The sequence below is a fragment of the Chaetodon auriga genome, chromosome 20, assembly GCF_051107435.1.
Source record: "Chaetodon auriga isolate fChaAug3 chromosome 20, fChaAug3.hap1, whole genome shotgun sequence".
NCBI classification, from domain to species: Eukaryota; Metazoa; Chordata; class Actinopteri; order Chaetodontiformes; family Chaetodontidae; genus Chaetodon; species Chaetodon auriga.
In genome coordinates, this window is record NC_135093.1 from 11,624,673 (window position 1) to 11,648,830 (window position 24,158).

The window sequence follows — 24,158 nt, forward strand, 5'->3', positions numbered from 1 at the left end:
TTCATGTTCAGAAACAACCCTCGTCCCAGTGACTGTCCACCCAGTTACTGTATCTGGGCCATTGAGTTTATTGTTGCCTTTATGACGTATGTGAATCTCATTCTTTTCACACTGGATCTCATTTTCACCCTGCTTGGTATCTGTGGCTTTAAACGCACATAAACATAGCAGTCATCTTTTTAAAACCTTCTAACTTCATCTGCACCTTTAAACTTGTGCTTCAGGTCCATTTGACCAATGAAGATGAAAAGCAAAAACTATAAAGTAAATGGTCAGCATCTCTTCCCGTGGAATTAAAAAAAAAAAAAAAAAAAAAAAAAGCGTCAAGCAAATTTGAGGGTCTGTAGTTTAAATGATGTGTTTAAAGGCTGATTTAAAGTTGTGGAACAGTACTATTTCTGCCCCGAAGTCACATGATCACATTTTCCACATTTAGGCCCATGTGGTAGAGAGTATGCAGCTTTTCCTGGAGCAAAAACAGCACTGTGGCTGTACATCAATCATGGATTGGGGTTTTAAACATTCATGTCTCTTCACACTCGAAATGCCCAACCTAGAAGGTAATCTGCCTTTTGTTATGTCTCACATGTAATGTGGAAAAAACTGACCAAGAGCAGAATTAACACATGATCTCAGCTTCTTTATGTTGTCAAACAGGCTCAAAAAAGAAAATCATATTAGCAAAGTACAATGTTTCTAGAACTGAGAAAATCAACATTAATCTGTTGAGTATTGCTTGTTTTTGAACGATTGTAAAATTTAACGTGTGATGTATAATTAAACCCCAAATTACATTTCAGCTCTGTGCGTGTTGTATTTTTTTTTCCACTGTTGGTGAATATATATAAGATGTGTTGCATGATGCCTGTTTGAGAATGAGACTACACATGAATGAACACACCTGTGATCTGTCAGCAGCAGACAGATGAGGGCCAGAATACCAGAAGTGATTGATGTGCAATGGGAATAAAGTGACGCTCTGATAAAGGCAGATTTGAAGCCTCACGTTTTAGATGAAAAAGCTTAAGATTACAGAGAAAAACATGCGTGTGACAGAGACAGAGAGACAGCGCGTATGTGTCTTTTTATGTTGGAGGAAGTCACAAAGAATTACTTCATATTCAACTGTCAGTTTGCAATTGAATATCAAGGAAAAATCCTTAGAAATGTAGGGTAAATGTTTTTCACTGATGTTGGAGTCTGGATATGTTTTTCCTGCTGAATAAATTATTGAGTAAACAAAGAGAGAGAAACACTCTGTAATTATGCAGAGTTTTTGTAATATCCAGCAGGTTTTAGGGGCAGTGACACAACATACTGTATACTAGACAGAGTCTCCTTCCGCTTGTGACATTGATGGAAACCCACTGACAGTCTGAACTCATGAATCAGGAAATTTGAATAAAAGGAGGTGTGTATGATGGTGCCTGTGTGTCACGTAAGAACACATCAGGAGTAGAAGAAGGAATCAGGTGTTCACATTTCCTGATTAAGTAGCAGTGGTTCATCCTGCAGAGTGCTGCCATAAGACATAAGACTGCCTCCTGTCTTTTGACTTCAAGATCTCTAATTTAAGCACCATGTGCGGCCCATTCAAGGGGTGCCAAGGCATTTTGCGCCTCCTGGAAATAATCTTCAGCACTCTAAGTTTCATCATCGTCATGTTCAGAGGCAGGATGGTGAGTCCATGGGGTGTGTGGTGTGAGTTCGTCTGGGTTTTCTGCATCATTGTGCCTCTGGCCCTGACCGTGATGGAGGCCAAAAAGTGGAACGTCCTCCTGGTCGCCTTCCTCCCAGACTGGGCCGACCTGACCTGCGGGCTGACCGCCCTGTGCACCACCACGATCACCTCAGCCACGATCATCTTCTCGTCTGTTTTCCTCTGCCGCTCCTGCATCACTAGCATTCTGTGTTTCACCACCTCGCTGGTTGCCACCATTCTCTTCCTGATTGACGGTGCGATGCAAAAGAGGAGGCTTCCAAGCGGCTACCTATCCAGCCCGAGAGGGGGGCTCCGCTCATTAGAGGCCTTCATCGGCTGTATTATCCTCACCGCAGCTACAGACCACTTTGTAACAGGTGAATGGGCGTTTAGGCCTATTGGGATGACGTGCAGCATCATTGTGTTTGCCGTTTGCCTCCTGGTCACTGTGGTCATCATTGTTCTCCATCTGCTCAAACTGCTGAAGTGTCTGGTCCCATTCAAGCTGAGCATAATGGAGCTAGTGTTCAACATTATGGCAGTGTTGTTGTACCTGACTGCTCTCATTCTTTGGTCGGTCTTTGGTTACAGACGCTATAACTACAGTCCTTACATCTGTGACAAGTGTTCCTTTGCAGATATGCATACTGTTACAGTAGGCGCCAGTGTCAATCTTTTTTTCTACTTCATAGACCTGATTTTATCCATAAAATACCGCTAGAAATGCAGACGTGACATGCACTTGGAGATTAAGATGAAAACACTGATTGTAGCATGGTTTCATTTCCTCATCAACTTTTAATGAGGAAAACATCTAAGGAGCTGTATGTGTTTATATGTCCTGTTTGTTGCTCAAAATCATGTGAAAATCAGTCTTTTTTATCTTATTAAAATAAACAACATTAAATCAACACGTTGCTGGTATGAAAAAGATTGTTTTTGCTGTCTCATTTTTGATACTTCATTGTCAAAAGTTACTAACATATACATGTAACCTCATTATGAAAACACTTTCTTGTCTTTGGGTATTTCTCCTCATATTAAAATAACTCTTATATGATTTGAAATTCTGCCTATAAAATGAAGAGAAGCAAAGCTATGCTTAAACCGGAGAGGACAATGCAGTCTTCCCAGCATTTAATCATCTAAAAGTGTTAATTGGAGGCATTTGACTATTTCTATAAAGTTTTATTGTCTCTCTTTGAACAAAACATTGTGTCAGGGAGAGTATATTCAAATCTCACAGCTCTGGCAGTTACATGGCATGAATCTGAGATAGTGAATGCAAATGTTACAGCAAACATTCATAGCTGTTGCCTTTTTCCAATTCTGCATATGCATTTACACAGTTTTCTAACACATAATTACAGGATTTCATTGTAAGAAAATACAAATGTTCAAAAGTGATGCTTCATAGTCCACAAAATAAAAAAAAACACATCAGCTCCTTTTAGGTCTCGTCTGGCTCCTCAAACTCCACACTCTCCAACAGACCCTGAAAACAGAAGTAGTGGGAGTTGCAGTAGACGGGGGGCTTGTTGGGACACGAGCCCACCACTTCTGGTTTCAGCGAGGCGAAGGGGTTGGCTCCGCTTCCCTTCATGTCCATCTCCAGCTCCTGCAGGATCTGCAGGGAGTAGGTCATCTCTGCCTCACTGTGGATGGAGGACAGGGAGCATCAGCAGCCAGGACACGTGACATGGATCAACTCAGAGGACTCAATCTACTTGATGTTTTAGAAACTTTTTGCATTTTCTTTATGTAAAATATTAATCTGAAAAGTTATGAGATGCAAAAAGTGTGAAATAAATGTAGTGGGGTAAAAAGTAGAATATTTCCCTCTGAAATCTAGGTAGAAGTAAACATTAGCATAAAATGGAAATATTCATGTTACAGTGTGGATTTCTGAAGTGCCTGAGTAAATGCAGTTACTTTCTGCCACTGTTCAACCGCGTGTGTGTGTGTGTGTGTGTGTGTGTGTGTGTGTGTGTGTGTGTGTGTGTGTGTGTGTGTGTGCGTGGCTGTTTCTCTGTAACACTCACTTGAGAGCAGTGAAAAGAGAAGGAATCTCATAATCCCTGAGGAGCAGAAGTGTCGGGAGCCAGCCCTGGTCCAGGCCCTGGCTGGCATCAAATCCTTCAGACAAACACATGGAAAGGAAAACAAATCAAAAATGTCAACAAGAACCTCCTCCGCACTCGCTTGTTTAGCTAGCTGTTTATTCGCATGCTACACAACAATTCAGATTTTTGAGTCCACAAGTGAGTTTGGCATTACATTTCTGTGCAATGGGAAACATGTTCTCACCAGGATGAAATCCAACCACCAAATCTGGCTTGGCTGCTTCCTCCTTCTCCACCAGCTCCTCCCAGAACTGGTGGTAGAGACCCTTGTAGGCGCTGATGTAGACCCTCTGCTTGGGGCCAAACGCCCTGAGAGGAGGCCTCACGATGGGGCCGTCCACCACCTCTGGTCCCACCATGACTATCTCGATACCCAGGTGTCCTGGGAACATGTTGTTCAGCTCGTCATAGTCAGTCAGTCTGGCTCCCAGAGTCTCCATGTTGCCTGCTCCCACCAGGTGAATGGTGAGCGGTTTGGAACAGGGCTTCAGGCCGAACAGCCTCATCCCCCAGGCTATGGTCAGCGGCCTGGAGAAGAACTCACTGCAAACCCTCCACAGTGACTTCTTCAGGTCCTCATCGTCAGGCTGAGGCCTGCCAGCGTCGGTCCACAAGTCTTTCATGTTGGCTCCATTTATAATGGGATCGAGGCGAGCTGTGAGATCTCCCTGCATCGCAAGCCAGTCATCCCAGCCTTTGACCTCTGACTGCGGCTTTGACCATTTTTCTGTTGGGAACGGAAGATCATCTGATGGCAGAAACACAGGCAGAGACAGGAGATGAGGTTTGGTAACTAGGCTTTCTGCACATTCCTTCATTACTTTGATAGAAGAAGAAGATTAATTGCTGTCTTTTACTGTTTGTATAGACCATATTTCATATTACCTTTGAACAAAAGCCATTCCACAACTCTATCAATGGCAGCTAGACGCAGCTGTGAGCAGAACTTCTTGTGTTTGGGCCAGTCGTCCTTCTGACAATCTTTACAGCAGTAGTAAACATTTAGACATCTGTACAAAGACAGGAGCGAGAGATCTCTGAGTGTAAAATTGCTAACGTCGATGAAGGAACATGATGGCTGCAGAGACCTGCTGGTTCTTTACCTGGCACAACGCTTCAGTCTCTGTGGATTTGAAAGTTGATCTCGTCCCTTCTTGCAATACGCACAGATTTTAAAAGACTCCTCCATCTTCTCAAACATCTCTTTTTGAGACCGGAAGGCCATGGGTTTAGTCTTGGCCTCCAAACCAGCTCTGGAGAGACAAATACTCCATTAAATCATTATTTTTACTCGAGAGATCACAGAAGGGAAAAAGGAAAACAGCAGCAAAGTGATTTACTAACAAAGAAAAGGCAATTACCAAATGTAAAATAAATGTAAAACAATTGCAAGTAAAGGAGGAGGTTTAAGATCAAATTCCTCAAAGAGCTTAACCTTCTTAGAAAAGACATAATACAGTAGAGTGATTGAGTTTTACTCATTAGTAATTTGGACCACAAACTAATACACCTACACACATTGTAGAATGCTCAGCACTAAAACAGAGCTTGTCTGCTGCTCACCAACACACCACTGAGGCCTCCCCTTTTCTATTCTTGGACTGAATATTTGTCACAGTATGAGGAGGCCAGTGGAAGGACAGCATGGGCGGATTTATAATGAGTTTACATATGAAAAAGTTGTGGAAAAGTGGCCTGAAGCCTAATGGTGGCAACTAGGACAGAAAGCGCATGGAGCAGCAGGGAACAAAAGTATGAACCAGGCTGCGGTGGCATGCTAACGTCTGAAAATACCATTCAAGTGTGAAGCTGTCATCACTGAGGAGAAATCAGTCTCTGATTTTTTATGTAAGATTAGATCTCCAGTGTTAAAGCTAAGGGGCAAAAGAGGTGTTGATAATTGGGCCAAAACCTACTTACCTCTCAGCTTCCGTCATTTGTAAATGGGTCTCTCTCGTGCTGTTCACTGCTTCCTCCTCGGCTGCTCCTGTTATTTGCTCTGTAAGCGGCCTGCTGGGGGCTACTGGTGTCAGATATAACACCTGCTCTTTCCCCTCTAGAAAGCTCCAGACCATTCCCGACTTCACAAGAGCTCCAACCCGTGGCAGACTCAGGATGTGTGAAGGGCAGGGGAGTAAAAAAAAAAAGGGCACCAGCATGCTGGATGAGGTTAATATTGCTGCGTGGCTCACATAGGGCTGCAGCTAATGATTATTTCATTGTCGCTGAATCTGTCCATCATTTTCTCAAATCATTTTTTGGTAGTAGTAGTAGTGGTAGTGGTAGTGGTAGTCTATGAAATGTAGGAAAATGGTGAAAAATCAAAGCCCAAGATGATGTGCTCAAAAAAGATACTCAGTTTTCTGTCATAAAGGAGTGAAGAATAAGAAAATACTCACATTTAAGAAGCTGGAATCAGAAAATTTAGACATTTTTCTCCTTAAAAAATACTCAAACTGAGTCATCTATTATCAAAATAATTGGCAATTCATTGAATAGATGCCAACTGTCCAATTATCCACTAAAAGAAACCCAAATTTAGCTATACTTTCTGTATGCTTTCACCATTTTGATCTACTAGGGGGCAGTGTCGCTCTGTAAAGGCTGCTGCACCAGTCACCACATTTTCCCTCCTTATGAAGCAAGACAAGAAATGCATGCACACAGAGAATTAATGAAATGTTTCATACATTGGTATCAGTGTTATTTATTTTCACACATTAATCCAGCAGCAGGCAGCAGAGCGACTCACTTTTGTCGTTGTTTAGGGAAACAGTTCTAACTCTTGCTTGCTTGTCAAACATAGGCCCCCCTTCTCCACATGCTTCATTTGGGTTAATGCAACTTTTTGTTATTTATTTGAAACTGATTTACAGCACATGGAGAGATCATAAAATGATAAGAGTGAATAATATGAATAAGTTACTTTAGCATGTTCCCTGATTGTTCTTGCGTGCTTCATAAATAGACTGAAAGAGGGCACACAAAGCATTATCTGAAATGTTTGCAGTGGGCCCAGTTTTGCAGACATGAAGACGTATTTTTAAAGCTGCTACAGAAGCAAAATCCTGTGATTTGTCCATGCCTTGTAATATAATGCAATCCCTCACAATAGGCGTGCAACACGTGAGTCATATATTGTTCAGTACTGTTGAGACTGTGTCAGACAGGCAATGACTTACCTCATGGCAATTTTTATCTCCGCCACGTGTAAGCCTGCAGGGGATCATGCGTTTGATCTTTTGTGTGCGTGTGTGTGTGTGTCCATGTGTGTGTCTGTCTGCAGCAAATCTCCTATAGTACTGGAACCATCAGGCTAATATTTTTTATGCACATTTATGATTGCATGCTCAAGGACCTCCCTTGGTCATGGTGATTCACGCTCTATGAAAAAACAGTTTTATTGAGTGCTGACTCCTCACTCCTCTGAACAGGCAGCAAGTGATCAACAACTGCCTCAGTTTGGAATCTTGTTTCTGCTTGGGACTAAGCATGTGACGGTCTCGTTAGTGTTGGTGGATTCTTTGTCGGCGTTTTCACTTTGAAATTAATATTTTACATCACTGGACTTTCGCCTACACGATGGACACACAGCCTGCCCTGCACTGCCTGCTCCCCAGCCACATGCCCCCTGACACACCCAGCAGAGATCTGCACACTGCTGAATGTACTCTTCTACTAAAGCCTGCGTCTCACACTGTTTTTTTAAGATTACATTGTATTGTCTGGTGAGTCATCGACAATAAATATGACTAAAAGCAGCCGTCAAACAAAAGCTGCATGTTTTTTTTTTTTTTGGCCTTTATATTGTGAAGGGTTTGTTAAGAGTTAGGGAAAAGGCATAATTTCCTCGGCAAATCCATGCTGATCACATGTCTGAAGCATGAACACATGCGGAACAGAGCCACAAATGAAGGCAGGTTAGGGTGATGTTCACCAACAGAACATCCACTGGTTAATGAATGGAACAGTCAGCCTGCTGATCTCAGACCTGCTCCAACACTGTTCTTTTAAAGCCAAACTTAAGATCTCGCATCACACCATGTTTATGCAGTATGTGCAATTGCATGTGTATATTTATGTGTAGGTGTGCATGGATGTCTGTGCACCTACACATTTTTGGTGTTTTGCTTCTGTGTTCTTTGCACAATATGTATGTTGGTTGTGTGTATGTTTGTGTGCATTTATATGTATGTGTGCACAGATGTTCTTTCTTATTGACAATTCTTTGCTGTTTTATTACTGCTTTTGTAGTAGATTCACCATTTAAAGTCCTGGAACAGCTAGAAATGAGAAACAAAAATTATAAAGAAAAAATAAACCATCCAGTTAAACTCAGGCACTATGTAATTTATTCAAGTGTAATTTAGATCACGTGCTACATTAGCATGCATATGATCTGATTACATGCAGTTATTGTGAGATTTGGAAAGTCTAGCTGCAGAACAATTTACTAGGAACCGTTTGGTCTCATTATGTATGTACATTCATGACTCTTTATATCCAGCAGCCGTGCCACCTCGGGGCACCAACAGTAAAAACCTTTGTCGCCCGCTGACACCCTCAGGTGCCATCATTCTAAATAATGAGCTTTGAGGGATTTCTGTGTCTGTTTCATTAATTGATAATTTCACAACTCAAAGCACAGTGTTCAGGACACGTGCAGCTGTGATAGCGCATTCTTCTCTATGAAAAACTCCCCCTGCGCCAGCTGAGAGTGTGAGCTTCAGCGTCCATACGTGCCAAGCGGCAGCACAGCAAAGTGATGTCCAGCTCTACAAGGCTACAGGAAGCACCTCAAAGACCTCAGGAAGTCCCAGAATCCTATTTTGAAATCTTTAAAGTGGAGGCACAACAAAAACAGGCTTTTTCTCATTATGGATCCTTAATTGTCAGGATTGAGCTCCTCTAAGTCTTCTTGTGGCAGCAGTCCATGGAAACAGACATAGTGAGAGTTGCAGTAGACCGGGGTTTTGTTGGGGCAGGACTGGACCTGCTCTGGTTTCTGTGAGGTAAATGGATTTGGCCCGCTGTCCTTGATGTACATCTCCAACTCCAACAGGATCTGGAGTGAGCACTTGAGCTCCATCTCGCTGAGGAGGCAGACAGCAGAGGAATCAATTAATCAAGCAACTTTTATCATCCTCAGGAGAGACAGTGGAGAGATTAAACACCTCAAAGACTTATTTTAACATCCACCCACAAGAAAACAGTTTGGGCGAAATTATAGAGGAACAGCATCAACAGAAGAGAAAGAGAACAACATCAATAACTTTGCTATATCATCAAGTTAGAGTCTACAGGGGGAGTTTGCTGAGAGCGCCTGCAGCAGAAGAAATAAATCTTTTCTTCAGCTTGGCCTGTGTACAAACAAGAAACTGGTATTTGCCACCAGAGGGAAGGAGTGTGGAAGGAGTGGTGTGGTCTGGGTTGTGGGCAGAGATAACTGTGTTCAGACTGAGGACTGTGGTGATGAGGTCAGGTGAGGAGCAGCCATAGAGGAGGAAAGGGTACAATATTCAACAATACAGAAGGAGGAGGTTGGACAGATTCCTATTCACCGGGAATAACATTTTTATTTCAGAGTTTTGGTTAGCAGATTTGTGAGTTAATGAGTCCCAGTGGTGCAAAGAACTTAAAATATTTACTTTTGTTGAGAGGGCAAGAAATGTTGTTATCCCAGCTCTAAAATGTGAAACAGGTGTATGATTCAAAGTTACAAGGCTGTGACTAACCTGTACATGGAGAAGAGAGTAGGGATCTTATAATCTCTGAGCAGCAGGAGGGTGGGCAGCCAACCTTCAACCAGACCCTGGTTAGCGTGAAATCCTGTGTTAAAGACATGAAAACACGCTCTCAAGGTTGTACAAAGTGTGTTAATATAATTACAAAATAACCAGAATCAATTCCACTGTTAAATCCCCTGAAAATGTGGCATCAAATTTTTAGTATTTCTCTGTAACATTATAATATGTTTTCCCGACTAAGCAGGCAAAAATCAAAGTTTAAAAGGACCCAAACCGTTCTCGCAGCTCTACAAGGCTGTACACATGCTAATGTCAGCGTGCTAACCTGCTCATGAGACATAATGTTTACCATGTTTAAGTTTAGCATGCTACAGCACTTTTTTCCATCTGAGCTCAGCCTACTTCAATAGTAGTAAAACTGTCCTCGTTTTGACGGCAAAATGTGAGTTCATGCAGCATCCCGCCAGCAAGAAGCTATCGTTTTTGCCCTCAAGTAATTTGTAATATGATATTAGATTGTAACTATTAGTTGCTGTCCACATAGAGTAACTTGATTAGTCAGTCATTAGTCTTATTTGTAGAATCCATGTTGTTTCCACATTGACTTAAAAGCTCATGAAAACCGCAAAATCGGAAGACCAACTATCCAGTTCGGGAAAGGGGAACATCTGAGGAGCACCTGAATGCAGCATAAATCAGCTGAATGACACTGACACTAGAGAGCCCATATTGAGCTGTCTGTTTCCCACCATACAAATCTTTACGAAGTGACAGAGACTCCAGTGAACAGATTAGGTTTGATTAGTCTCCAGCTGCTCGTGTCTTTCTCCTGTTAGAATATCCTTCCTCCTGAACGTGTCACTGGCATTGCTTTGCACTCAGTCAAAATGATGATGCTAATCTTGACCCAAACAAGCTGAGCGCACTTAAAAACTTCAGCTGGACTGGAGAAAGCTTATCCTAACTTAACCTGCACCACAGCAGCTGAAAATTCACGTCATTCCAGTGCAGAAATCCAGCTATATCTGTGCTGGGGTTGGGTTTGTAATCCTGCAGCATATTAACTGACAGATGTCGCTTTCCCCTGACTCTGGTTTATATCATTAGTATGTCTTTTTTTTCCCCTCTGAGCAGCATGGGTAGTGTGGCAAATAGCTCGACCTTCAATCAGATGACTGAAGTTGGAGCCACTGTGGCAGCAAATACTGCAAATCCATCTGGCTTAAGTGTCCTTGAGTGAGACAAAACTGGGAGAGCAGCAAACAGAGAATTTCCCTGCGCTGATGGAGAAAGTCTCACATTATTAGTTTGTCCAAGGGAAACATGTAATCACAGATTAAATTTTAATCAGCATCTCGGAAAAAGTATGCATGTGAGAAATCGGAAAGTAAGCCATGAATTTATTAAAGCTTCGGCTGTTTAGCGCACACTGGTGTGTATACTGGTTGTAAGTGTGTCAGGGGGGCTCAGAGCATGCAACAGAGGCAGAGCATTGTGAGGCTTGTGGTGCTGGCACACAGATGGTATCATGTTATCCACCGCCTGCCACATCTTTCCAGGAGGACTGCAGAGAGAGAGAGAGGATTTTAATCTGAATAATGCATGGCATGATACCAGCATCCCCGAGGTTACACTTCTCATCATGATAAAACATTTAACAGGGAGTAAGTGTTTAGGCGTTTAGACCCTCAGGAGATAAGGTGACACAGAGACATTATAGTCTGACTGTTAATGACTGCAATAATTGCCTGGCTCCAGGGTGAATTTGGGCCATATGGTGGATAAAGTTGCGGTTAATGGTAATCGACTTCCTTTGTGTCCTGGCCTGAAAAAAAAAATGTGTTTTAGAATGATGAAAATCCGGTTTATTTCATCAAGGATAACAAAAAGCTTTCTGGATGTTGTGTTTGTGTTTATGCAGCTCCTGGTTCCAGTTGTCTATCTCTGTATGGGTAACACAGCTATATCCTGTGTGAGAACTGACAGTTGACATCACCCTCCCTCCCTTATCCTCCAAGGCCAGTGCCTGTTTTTCACCGCTTTCCAGCAGCGTTCCCCTCTCTCATTCTCTTCCTCTTTGTGACTCTTGCATATATACACACCTTCCTTTTTATTCTTTTCGTCACGCTGCCTGCTCCTCTATCACTTAAACTGTGTCATAATGCAGCGCTCTGCCAGCTTTGCAGTATGAAACGCAGCCAGGCACTCAGGCAGTTTACTCGCAGGATGACTGATTCCTGTATATTTAGCTCCGGTGAAGCCTGCAGTGATGACTGAGCCAAGGGTTATGGATGCGGTTGGGTTGGGGCTTTACTGCTGCTTTGCAGGTTAAAGGGTCAGAGATCTGATTCAGTGCAAGAGCTTAGGAGGTGTGGGGTTATAGTGACACTTTAATGAGGTGGTAGTCTATGAGAGTGGACAATGGGGCAGACTTTCAGTCTAATGTGCTATTTGTCATGAGGTGGAGAAAAAGTTTCAGTTTTGTATTGTATTCCAAAAGTTTGATCTATAATTCAAGAAAAAAGTTTTATTCGATGAGACCAGTGTATGTCCTCGGACTGAAAATGGGGACAGGCATGGTGAGATTGTTTTTGCACACGACTGCAGCTTGCAATGTTCGTCAGAGTGAAACTGGGAGGAACTGAGACTCGTCTTTCAAAAGGGCAGCTTACTGACATTATGCTGAGTCCAGCAATGAGAAGCCAAACTCTTTCCCAGCTGCTCCCGTTAATCACCCAAATCCCCAATAAAAGCCTGGCGTGTTAATGAATGGGCCAGATCTAGCGAGTTACACGTCTCCTACTCGCTCTGTTCTCTGAAAGAGGTAATTGTCAAATGAACATAAAGGGAGACGAGTTGCTGGATCTCCAAGACAGCTGACCACTTAAGCTGAGCAGTTTCTATTTATAGCTGCATTATGTTCTTTACTGGTTGATTTAAAGGCATTTTAAGGTGAGAATCTCCTTTCAGCCAGACCTATCCCAAGATTTTAGAGGTTGTTTGGCAGGATGCTGTGTGTACATACCAGGATGAAATCCAACCACCAAATCTGGCTTGGCTGCCTCCTCCTTCTCCACCACATCTTCCCAGAACTGGTGGTAGAGACCCTTGTAGGCGCTGATGTAGACCCTCTTCTTTGGGCCAAACGCCCTGAGAGGAGGCCTCACGATGGGGCCGTCCACCACCTCTGGTCCAACCATGACTACCTCGATACCGTGGTGTCCGGGGAACATGTTGTTCAGCTCGTCATAGTCAGTCAGTCTGGCTCCCATAGTCTCATTGTGGGATGCACCTGCTAAGTGAATAGTGAGAGGCTTAGCGTACGGGTTGAGGCCAAAGTGTTGTATGGCCATCCCGACAGTGAGAACTCGAGAGAGGAACTCGCTCTGAATCCGCCATAAGGACTGTTGCAGATCAGAGTCTTCTGGCCTTGGCCTGCTGGCGTTCTTCCAAAGCTTTGCCATGCTGGCACCAGACAAGATGGCATCCAGACATGATGTGAGGTCCCCCTGCATAGGAAGCCAGTCTTCCCAGTTCTTCACCTCAGCAGCGGACTTGGACCACTTCACGGTGGGGAACGGGAGGTCCCCTGCACAGGTGGTAGAATGTTTATGATGGATTTATGTGACACAAAACCGAGGACACGGATTAGTGTTGATTCTGCCTGGCAAGTTTACATGGTGTTTGAAAATCAGAGAGATTCAAAGGCTGAAGAACTTTAATCAGAATTTGCACCACACTGCGACTTTCTGTCAGTTTCTGTCTCTCAGGCATTTAATTTCTGCAGCTCAGCGTTAAAATATGCCATCTCATTAATGTGATTTCTCTGTTTTGTGAACTCAAACAGCTATTTAGGCATTTTAATTTCGGCTGCACCGCCTTTTCATTTCTCACCCGTGAACATCAGCCACTCCACCAGTCTGTCAATGGCCACGAGACGCAGGATCTTGCAGACCTTTTTATGCTGAGGCCAGTCCTTTTTCTGACAGTCCTTAGTGCAGTAGTACACATTCAAGCACCTGTGAGAGAAAGATGGCGTGAAAACAATGCAGAGAGATGACATGGAGAGAAATTATGCAAGGCATGGAAGTTATATCGCGAAATGACTGGAAAACTAATTGTTAACTAACATGTTAAGCTGCAGAAACACAGTAAACATAATACCTACTAAAAATCAGCATGCTAGCACTGCAAGTATCATACTATATATACTTTACATGTGTATACATCACATCTCTGTTGAGCATGTTAGCACGCTACCATCAACATTAGCTCAAAGCACTGCTATGCATAAGTCATCAGTGATGGATTGTGCTCTTCAGGTGTTTTATGCAAACCAAAGTATCAATTACCAAATCCACTGTGGGCTATAAGACGTTCATTTATGGTTGCTTCAGGATACCTGTTTATTAATAGACAATCAGCTTGAATGTCTCCTGCCAGGACATAAATAGCGTCTTACATCCATATAGGACCCATCTTTATATTTGACCTTCTCAATCGGTGGAAAACTCTTGACACTGAAGATGAATTCTGTCCTTTTAGACAACAGCTGACAAAAACAGCCACGGTATGCTGAAGCTAGAATTTATTACTGACATTGCAACCTCTTTGCATGGATGTGGGCTTTTGCGTTGTCACCCTGTTAAGGTGGTGAGGTAATGTGTTGGATTAGAAGTCTGACAGCCAGTGCCAGTTGGTGCCGTGGGAGACTATATTACTTTACTTTGCAATCATTTGCAGCCTTAGAGGCACGCACATTTCCATAAAATCATTTATCAGCAAACGTGTTCTGTCACACTTCGGGTGTCCTAATCTTTCAAAAGACGCAGACAAGTGGACAACGTGAGACCAAACAAGGTGAGAAAACACAGGTGCCCTTGAAAGGTAATATAGAAAACACAATTGCAGAGATGCCTCAGCCGTAAGAGTAATAAATAGATCAGTGTGAATCAAAAAGAGCGAGAAAAAGGTGATGGGAAGTCACAAGCAGGTACTGTTGGACTATTTGTGGTAATTCTCAAAGTTCACTTGTCAGCAGTTCTGTTGTTTTTTTCTGCCTCAATGTCTGCTGATGGTAAGTTTTCTGAGAGAGACAGTGGCAGCTGAGAATTTCAAGGGACCGCACATGCAAGACAGTGTGTGTGTGTGTGTGTGTGTGTGTGTGTGTGTGTGAGAGAGAGAGAGAGAGAGTGTGTGTGTGTGAATCAGAGGGAGAGAGATAGAAAAGGAGCGACAAGGGAAGCAGAGAGCCAGAAGAAAAATGAGGCACAAAAACAATGAGGCACTCGTTAATATGCGGCATATCCTTATTCTCAATACACTCCTTGAAACACATTCTGTGAAGCTGGGACATTATGAACTGCATTAAGCTGCTCTTAATAAGCTGCCAAATTGCAGAGAGATGAATCACAGTCAGGGGACTTGGCTATATTTGCCACTGGCCATTGTCCACCTCTGGAGAGCTGTCCACACCTTGGTGGCCTATCATTCAGCTACTGATACAACTGGTAATGCTTTACACATGACAGTTATTGGACAATGGTGTCAAAACAATGTCCTGAGCGGGCGATAACAGAGCTGACCAGACAATGGTGTAGCTTTCAGTTGCCTAAAATATCATATTGTCAGTAACAATTAATGTTAATCGCAGTTAATGCCAGAACATTGCCAAATCACACGTCACGGACCGCACATCAACACATCTCTGCAGTCGCTGCTGAGCACGATCCTTCAGTTGTGGCTCTGCACTCACTTCACACAGCGCTTCAGGGTCTGACCCTCGGTGAGGTGCTCTGGGAGTTTGTTGCAGCTGGTGCAGAACTTGAAGGTCTCCTCCATCTTCTGGAACAGCTCTTTGTAGTTGCGGAACAAGATGCCTTTAGCCTTTCCCTCAACAGCAGCCCTTATTAGAATCAGACACATTTGGCAAACAGGATACATGTTCAAGAATTTGGCAGAATCTGAGACGCTGAACTAACATACAGAGGAAGCTGTGAAAGCATTGACATATGAAGTTATTCAGTGCAATTATACTATAATTTATAACATACATGCCATATAAACTAATCACAGTCTGGATGGAAAAGAGAAACAAGACAGCTGGGCTGATCGTATTGGTTTGAACACTGATTTTTCCATGTTAATATCTGTGGTTTGTACCTGTATTCTCCATAGTCGTTCAATTTGAGCTTGTTGAGAATCACCTTAGAGAGGCCAGGAACATTGGAGTCCAAAGAGTAAAAGCCAGACTGGTCAGAAAAGACACTGTCAGTCCCTGGAGCGTAAGACTGTGGGAGCGCTGGGATCTGGGACGCCATGTTGTGGAACTTCAGAGTCCACCAGGAGAGGAACGAAACATTAAATAAACACCAACGCCATGTTTTTTATAGTTTTGTCACAATGAAAGATTGAATAATTTCTGTTGTAATAACTTTCCAAAGTTGTAAATTCCTGTCATAGAGTATTATAAAATGCTATGCAGTGTTTCAGAGACTGATTAGCCTTTAAACTCATGGATCTGTCAGTTTAACTGCACCTGGATCATGTTTCATTGCCTCACCGGCACCTGAAACAGTGCACCCCCGTCAACATAGCCCGCATTCCTAAACATCAGATCCATCAGTTTATCTGTGTGTGCTGTGGACCCCCCCCCGCCCCCCGCCATCAGCTCAGACTGACAAATGAGAAGAAGCAGGGCTGGAAATGTGGACTCTGGTGGAAGAACATACAGCCACATGGAGGTATTTGTGCTAAGCACCCCGACAACCAAGTGACACACTGCGCTGCCACAACAAAGATTTTCACTGCGATTACAAAACTCCAGACAGGGAATGAAATGCTGCCACTGATAATGCATCACTGCTGCCAGGACCCTCAGAAGCTATTTCGGAACCCACGATAACATTTAAAAAATATACAAAGTTATTTACAAGCATCTTGGGACTTTTCCAAGGGAGATTTTCACCAAGCGAGAGAGAAACGGGTCACACATGAGCCCAGACAGAGCAGTCATTCTGAATTGTGTTCCATTCAAAGCAGACACAGGTATCTTTTCTCAACATAGATACGTCAGTGTGGAGCAGACAGGACTGCCTTTGTGCTTTAAAATACACCCTCTGTCACACACACACACACACACACACACACTCTGGCCCTGATGACAGAAACCTCTCATGACAACGAGGATTACCCAAATCTCAGACGGGCCGAGGCCTCGCTTGGGCACGCTCTTTGAGTTATGTCGTCATGCCTCGTCCCCATACTTGCAAGTCACATGATTTATTCAGTTGGCCTGACGGGGGGAAAGTAAGAAGGGAGGAGAAATGTGATCATCTGGGGATGGTGCACACCGGCAGCTCATATGCCTCCTTCAGTCTTTCTTTAGATTTTACGTCTGAAAGTATGCTAAATTTAATCTAATTTCTGTTGGGTATGTGTAATTTAAGTGTGATTCAACATATCGACCTCTCACCGCAGTACAGCAGTACTTCACCTGGCCTTGACATCTCTGTGCAGCTTGCGGCAATGAAAGTCAATTCGCAACTTGAGCGCACAATCAATGCTTTCCTTTATCACACCCAGACACTGTTTTGTACTAACGCAGTGAGTTCCAGTCTGACATGAAAACAACTTTTCCTCTACTTTGAGGAACTCTGTATCTTTTCAATTTCATGCAAAGTGTTGCTGGGGAGTGATTTAGCCTTATCACGTCTTCAGACAAAATTGAAAGGCCTATATCTAATTAGTTCCTGGTATCTACAGAGCACCAGGGAGGCGAGGGGTTGGGAGTGAACAGATTTCCCAGGAGAGGGCAGGTCTTCTCCTTGTCTCTCCTCACACATCTGACCGGGACACTGTTAAGTTTTTTAGCATGCAAAATCCTTGCACTGACTATCTGACCATAGCATTATCACACTTTAACCTTGCCCTGCCACGCACTCTGGAACTAAGAAGAAGATGGTATTTCACAACACCGATACACAGCAGATAATTCAGCAGTCATACCTTTGGTTCCAGACAAGCAGAGTGGCTTTTTTTGAGTTCTCAGCAGAGGAAAGAAGACAGTGATTGACAGCTCCTTATGCTGTCACCACGTTGTGGAGGCTCCACGGCGTCTCTGCGAGGGTCAGTAAAATTTACCACCAGGGAGCCACAGAGGTTAGATGGGGACTAATGAGTGGGAGAGAGAGTTGGATGGGTTGGGGAGGAGGTTCGCCTCAGAGGAAGATGGGGGCCAAAGAAGGAAGGAGAGAAGTACATTTTTAGAAAAAGAAGGGTGGAGTGAAGGGAGAAGGTAGGGGGGAGAAGAGGTGGAGACTCAAACAGGGAGTGGACACATGCACACAAACACAAGATAACCAAGAGATATATTCTGCAAAAAACATGCCGCGTCTGCTGGAGAGAGGGCGCTGAGAGGTGAGGAGAGGCACTTCATAGACCCGGATATGAAGAGAAAAGAGCAATTAGTGATAATGCGGCAGAAAGTGGATTTCTGGAATCAATCAGAGAGCAGTAAACAAGAGCATGTGTAAGTGAAAAACATCTTTGACATGTAAATACATTATCCATTCATCACTCTGTTATGTAATACTTTCAGCTTGAAAGGTTTGACTCCCTCTTGTTATTCATAAAGTACAACAGGCTGAACAGAATAAATAAATAAACAAATACATAAACTGATTTCTGCTCTGACAGTGTGGAATTATGTGTGCGTGTCAGGCTGCGCGGTAACAAAGCCTGTTTGCACGTGGAAAACATGACGCTCATAATGACGACAGATGCTGCTTTTAATTTAAAAAAATTTATTTGGTCCATCGGAACCTGAGATTGAAAATTAAACATACATATGTTTGTACACATATACTCATATTCCCCCCAGAAAAGATCAATAAAATATATATCACATTCAGAGTTCCATTTTTTTCAGCATTAAGTTTCATTTTTTTTATTTCTACTATCATACTTTATTTTTTTTTTTACAAGTTTAAAAGGGTCAGTTCATTTTTTATTTTTTTTTTTAAATATTTTGTGTGGCTTAAGATTGCAGTCTGTACAATTTACAAGGAGGAAACCAGACAAAGGAGAGAAAAGGCGTTGAGTTGGCTGGTCTGTGAACGACCAGCTGTTCTCTGGCTGCAGCCTCTTCAACAGCAGGGGGCGCTCATGACACACAGAAGAGTCACCACCACGACTTCACAGAAGAGGAGTAGGTTCATAGGACACCAGCACGAGCCAAAATGACAATTATGACACAAAAATAAACAAAACAAAGTATATATATATATAAAAAAAAAAATCAACCTCATGTAAATGTAAAGTGATCCAGAGACGACATTGAATTTTGAGGTGCCTTGTCATTGCAGGTGTTTCAGTGCAGGTTCATTTCTGGTCAAGCTAATCCCTCTGGGCTCAAACTAAAGCCATAAAATTATCACATTCCTTTATCTGTCATTCATCAGTCCAGTATTCAACAATATTCATCAGACAACAGGCCTGCAAATCACTTATACAAATAAATTAGACACTAAGTTCACAGCTAGCTGTGAGCACGCACACACTCACGCAGGGCAGACAGACTTCTGAAAGTGGTCGTTATGTTTCTTTGGAAAACATATGTACAGTTACCTCAGCTCCACGTTTCATCAGAGAAACGTGACACCGCTGTAGTGGCTTTCTTACAAACTGTCCTGACGGTGTCGTGAAGTGCAGTCTCACCGGCGCCGGCGGACATGGTTTGTGCAGAGTAAGACTGCAAAGCATCGACACACGGTGCTGCCATTTACCGTCAATGCTGACACTGCCGACGAACAGGACATCGCTCACGAGATGATGCACCTCTCAGGACTTGTTTACCTCAAAGTCTGAGCTCAAGGTCCTGAACTGAATCGTCTCATGTGGGAACATCAATGATTAGACTCTGGCCTTGACGTGAAAAATTAGCTTTGTTTTTTTCAGGATTTTGCTCAACAGCTTTCAAGTTTTTCCCCATTTCACCACATAAGAGTAAGACATCAACTTTACTTGACAAAAAAAAAGTCTCCCACTCTATTCTGTTACTATAGTACCGCATTAGTCTCTCCCCTGTCTCGCATGAAACATCTACGTTGCCATGGTGAGGACTGAAAGATCCTCAGGGAAGCAGGAGTAATGGCTTTGACACTGGTGAGATTGGAAGCGGGTGACGCCCTGAAAGAGCACCTACGTAAAAAAAAACAGCTGTAGGCAACTCAGCCTTTGAAACAACGCAGCCATAACTGCGGGAATTTAACTATTTTCTGTGTCACGAAGTGTCTCAGGGGTCCCCTTCTCTCTCTTGTTATGTGTGCACGCACTCTGACAAAATGCTAATTTGTTATTACACGAGGACACAGTGCTGTCGCTAATGTGCTGTCAGTGTATTCTTGCGGGAGAATGGCCCAGATGCTCACACTGCACCCAAGCAAACAAAAATGGTCCCTGACCTCCCAAAGTAAACTCGGCAGCTCCTCTTAAGAGCTCCCCTATGGCAAACCCGCTGTTCAAACAGCCACTAGCTCCTCGAGCACTCCCCAAGCACACCAAAGCGTAAATCAAAACACTGGCAATCTGTTGATGTGTGAAAAAGAGACAAACACTCACTGACCTTCAGTACCAAAGATAAACCATATCAGAAACAAATTTTGGGGTGCCACTATCCAAAAGTGCAAGATGCAGCATTAATTCACTCTCTATAAACGTCTAGAGAGCAGAGTTGCTCCCAAAGTGTGAATTTATGTGCAAAGATGTAAACTGACTGCCGCACTGGATGACAAAAGCCAGCGTGCCTGAGGGGAAAACTACAAAGCCGGTCATGTAATGACTCGCCTCCAGCGTTTAGACCCCAAACTGAGGCGGAGTGAAAATGAATTAAAGTAAATAAAAGAAAGGGGGGGGGGGGAGGTACAGTGTTTGTTTCTCTGTAGGGAAAAAGCGAAAAATGCACGTTAGTCTACTGAAGCACGAGCGTGGGAATTCTATTATGTGTCAGTATTTCACAAGGTAAAACTCCCCGATTACTCTCCGCAGCGCAGCCTGGCTGGTTAAGCGCGTTGAGGGACGAACAACAGAGATACAGAACGAGGCTGTTCCAGCTGCGCCACACATCTGCCACACACGTCCGCTTGAGGTTTCGCTTGACTCCAGCTTCCTGTACAAATCATGGGTTTGGTCCTGAGCTAGAGAGAGCGCTAGACAGCACTGCGGTGATGATGGAGAGCGGGGACAAACAGTACTGTGTGAATGATGGCTTTTCCTACAACCTCAAAAACACAAATATGGACAAGACGGTAACAAGGGTCGTGTATAAAACGAGCAACACCGATGAGTATATTCTCAAAAAAAAAACAAAACATGACTATGAGTAGAACTAGAAGTTGGGTTTGGCTCATTAAGTACCGTACTGAGGGATGAGTGAGATCAACTCCCCCCGAAGTGTCCTGCTTTGTTTGCTGTCCTCGTGGACGACATAGGGTTAAGTGTCCGATCGCTGCGGGTGATTGGCTCATAGGTTGTGGGCCAGAAAATGGCTCAGTAGTTACGGCACTCCACCCTGACTCCTACGAAGCTCTCTGAAAGCAGGGTTGTCTCCACGAATACTCATGGGTGACATCTGTTCCACATACAGCGCTTGTACAAAAAAAAAAAAAAAAAAAAGAAAGTCTGAACTGGATCCTGTCAGGTGCCTGGGTAAAAAAAAAAATTGTTTTGTGAGTAAGTCCCGGTCACTCCATGTGACCCACTTCCCTCATTTCATCCTGACATGGCACATCCACTTGGCAAGGGGAAGAGCGCGAGCCAGATGGAGACTTATATGGAGCATTAAGAGGGCAGCACGTAAACGCTGCCCGCTTCTGCTTTACATTCAGGTGTGTGTTCATCCAACAAAAGACGCATGAATGTGCATCTCTGTGTTTCAGGGCTGCACACACCACTCGCCCTCCCTCGCCTGGTTTTCCAGTGGTCTGACAGTTTGTTGGACTATAGTCTGTGTGAGTGTGAGATCGTGGGCGGTGGTCATAGCGGCCTGGGCCGGTGCAGGCCGTCAATGTCCGGAGTGAGCTGGGGGCTGTGGGTGGCCTTGGTGGGGGTCCAGTCTCCCAGGGACGCCTGGGCTGCCTTGCGGTGAGCCAGGCGGTGGGTGATGGAGAAGCCGGCGTTTCCTTCCAGCTGTGAAAGCACCACCAGCACCTGCCTGCAGGGGGAGACAAAGCACATTGAAAAAAAAATAAATAAAAAATGGAGAAGCTGAGAGACGACTCCAGTTTTCGGCTTCTCCAGCTTCAGTTCAGGCAGATCAAACACTCGCTGAGCAGTCTGAATACAAATATGGTATTTTTCTTTCGTGCACTGTGTATGGCGTCTTGAAGGAAGGGATTGTATGATAATTACTGGAGTGAGGAGGGGGGACGAATCTTATTTTTCATTGTATAAAAAGCATGGTCCTTCCCAGTGTAATTAATATTTGGACACTGCAATAGTTTTGCCCCACTCTGCCATCCAATTATTCAAAATAAATGTGAATTAGTCTTTTTTTAATCTTTTTGGTGTAACTGTTTTATTTCTTTGTTTTTACAATACATGTATTTTTCCAGACAGTCCCCAGGTATGCCGCTGATCTTGGAAGCGTTTATTCGCTGGTCAGCAAAGTTAGGATTGGAGGAACACAAGTTGACTAATCAGCACTGTGGAGCAACTTGTTTTTCAGATTCGGTTTATTCTGAGAACAAGATGAGGAAATCTGACAGGAAATTAGAAAAAAGAAACAAAAACTTGACGACGTTTGCTTCCATCATCTTGAGGATATCGCAGTGCACAATAGTGAGAATTAGATCTTGCCCTGAATATGATTACCCAGCTGCTAAATGCTTTGACCGCAGAACAGCAAGTGAGGGAGAACATCAGAAAATAAGAGTGTGATCCTGAGTGAACTGACATAATGTTCTTGTTAGATGAAACAAAATGACCTGGTCCTCATGCATGGTCACATTTTACAGCTCACCATTATGTGGGAGATAACTTAAAGAGGATGAGGCTGTAATTTTACATTAATGTGTGCTGTAAAGTGTCTGTACGACTGAAACATTCACAGAGTCGATGTCCTAAGAACCTAAATTGAGAGAAACACAGTGGTGTGTGAACAGCTCCACTGTGCTGGATTTCACAGCTGTGTCTGGACCTACAATAATTTTCAGGTATTTAAAGCTTCGGCTTTGATGTGAAGAGAGAAAATGGGGACCTACACAAAATAAAGGCAGCTACAATTGTGCTGAGGCCAGCCTAATGTAGATTATTAAGGAATATAGAATGCTAGAGAACCACTGCATATATATCAGTGGGTACAGATGTAATCCTAGAAATGTTTGCTGGGCCTGTACAAAATGTTCCCGGAGCATTTAGTCTCTTCACTTGTTATCTATTCAGGTTATTTCTTCCGAGGTAAAATATAGCTTGATAGAATGAAAAAACGTTCAGAGTTGTGAGGATGTGAGGAAGAGAGAGGGAGTGAGGCACACGTGCGTACCTGTGCAAAGGCGGTACGCTGTCGATGGTCTTGAGGCTGCCGCGCGTGGACACCACATTGAAGCTGTCAGTGCAGTCACATGAGACGTGGAGGTAGTATTTGGGGTGGCGGTTCTCCACCACCACGATGAGCCCCGCCCAGCCGTGGGTCAGGTAGTAGCATGTCATGCCCTCGCGGCCCTGAGAGCACACACGAACAAAGCAGAAAAGACACCTTCGAACGCTTGTTTGAACACTGTTGTTGCAACAATAATATGCATTTTTGTCTGGTCTTGTGACTGCTGGTGTGATACTCCGGAACAAAATCGGACCAAGTTTGACACACATTTTCCCCTGAGCTCACAGACCCCCACAGCAGAGCTGCAGAAACAGGTGCAGGCTGAAGAACGGGAAAGGAGTTACTGGAAACAGGCTGTGGTGTGGGAGCAAGGATGCAGTCCTCAGTGACTGCAGGTAGAATCACTGCTAATCTGTATATGGATCACATATTGTTAGAGATAAGACGGTGTATGGTTTTGCTGCTCTCTCTCCAATGTCTATTCTTAAACAAACCTCATATATGCACTTATATGCCCGAAGCTGATCTAGGTGTAGAGAGTGTTACTCCTTCTGGTGCAGTGACAAAGGCTAGGAAGGTTTTCCCCTAATACAACACCACATTCTGGTCTATCGAGGATACTCTCTGCAGACAGGCCGGTCATTTTCTGCTAGTATGAAAAGAGAAGTCTTGGTCTTTTGATGGACTGACACCAAAAATGGACTTTGGCGTTTCATACGGCTGAAAGATACTCTGCTGTCTGATTACAACCCTGATTCCGAAACACAGGAACACAGGTTGTTTGCAAATGATTGCATTCTATTCTTACTTACATTTTTCACAGCGTGCCAAATTTTTTGGAATTGGGGTTGGACACATCAGCACTGATGTATTTCTCAATATTTTTTACATTTATATTTTTCGACACAGTGTTAAAATGCTTTTGAAACTGAATTCTTTATTCGCAGTAACAACTCTGTCTGGAGGTGAGATGACAGATACAAGTGTTG

At 43.5% G+C, this 24,158-nt stretch overlaps 3 protein-coding genes across 4 annotated transcripts in view; all 3 read right to left on the reverse strand.

Moving 5' to 3' along the window:
• Window positions 1-3,152: 3,152 nt before the first annotated feature.
• Window positions 3,153-5,762, reverse strand: LOC143339300 (putative protein MSS51 homolog, mitochondrial). Its single transcript, XM_076760470.1, has 6 exons — window positions 5,746-5,762; window positions 4,929-5,078; window positions 4,711-4,835; window positions 4,010-4,573; window positions 3,745-3,838; window positions 3,153-3,357 (listed from the first exon to the last, which is right to left on the reverse strand). Exons 1-6 carry the CDS (start codon window positions 5,760-5,762, stop codon window positions 3,153-3,155), a joined length of 1,155 nt encoding a protein of 384 aa, XP_076616585.1.
• Window positions 5,763-8,710: 2,948 nt separating this feature from the next.
• Window positions 8,711-15,892, reverse strand: LOC143339431 (putative protein MSS51 homolog, mitochondrial). Its single transcript, XM_076760648.1, has 6 exons — window positions 15,735-15,892; window positions 15,328-15,477; window positions 13,467-13,591; window positions 12,598-13,161; window positions 9,561-9,654; window positions 8,711-8,918 (listed from the first exon to the last, which is right to left on the reverse strand). Exons 1-6 carry the CDS (start codon window positions 15,890-15,892, stop codon window positions 8,711-8,713), a joined length of 1,299 nt encoding a protein of 432 aa, XP_076616763.1.
• Window positions 15,893-18,359: 2,467 nt separating this feature from the next.
• capn15 (calpain 15) overlaps window positions 18,360-24,158 on the reverse strand; it is a 40,079-nt gene continuing 34,280 nt past the window's right edge. For both annotated transcript variants that reach the window (XM_076759887.1, XM_076759885.1), the window contains exons 11-12: window positions 23,113-23,291; window positions 18,360-21,783 (exon numbers count right to left, since the gene is read on the reverse strand). In XM_076759887.1, coding sequence (XP_076616002.1) covers window positions 21,606-21,783; window positions 23,113-23,291 — 357 coding nt within the window. In that variant the 3' untranslated portion in view covers window positions 18,360-21,605. The remainder of the gene's footprint in view (window positions 21,784-23,112; window positions 23,292-24,158) is intronic.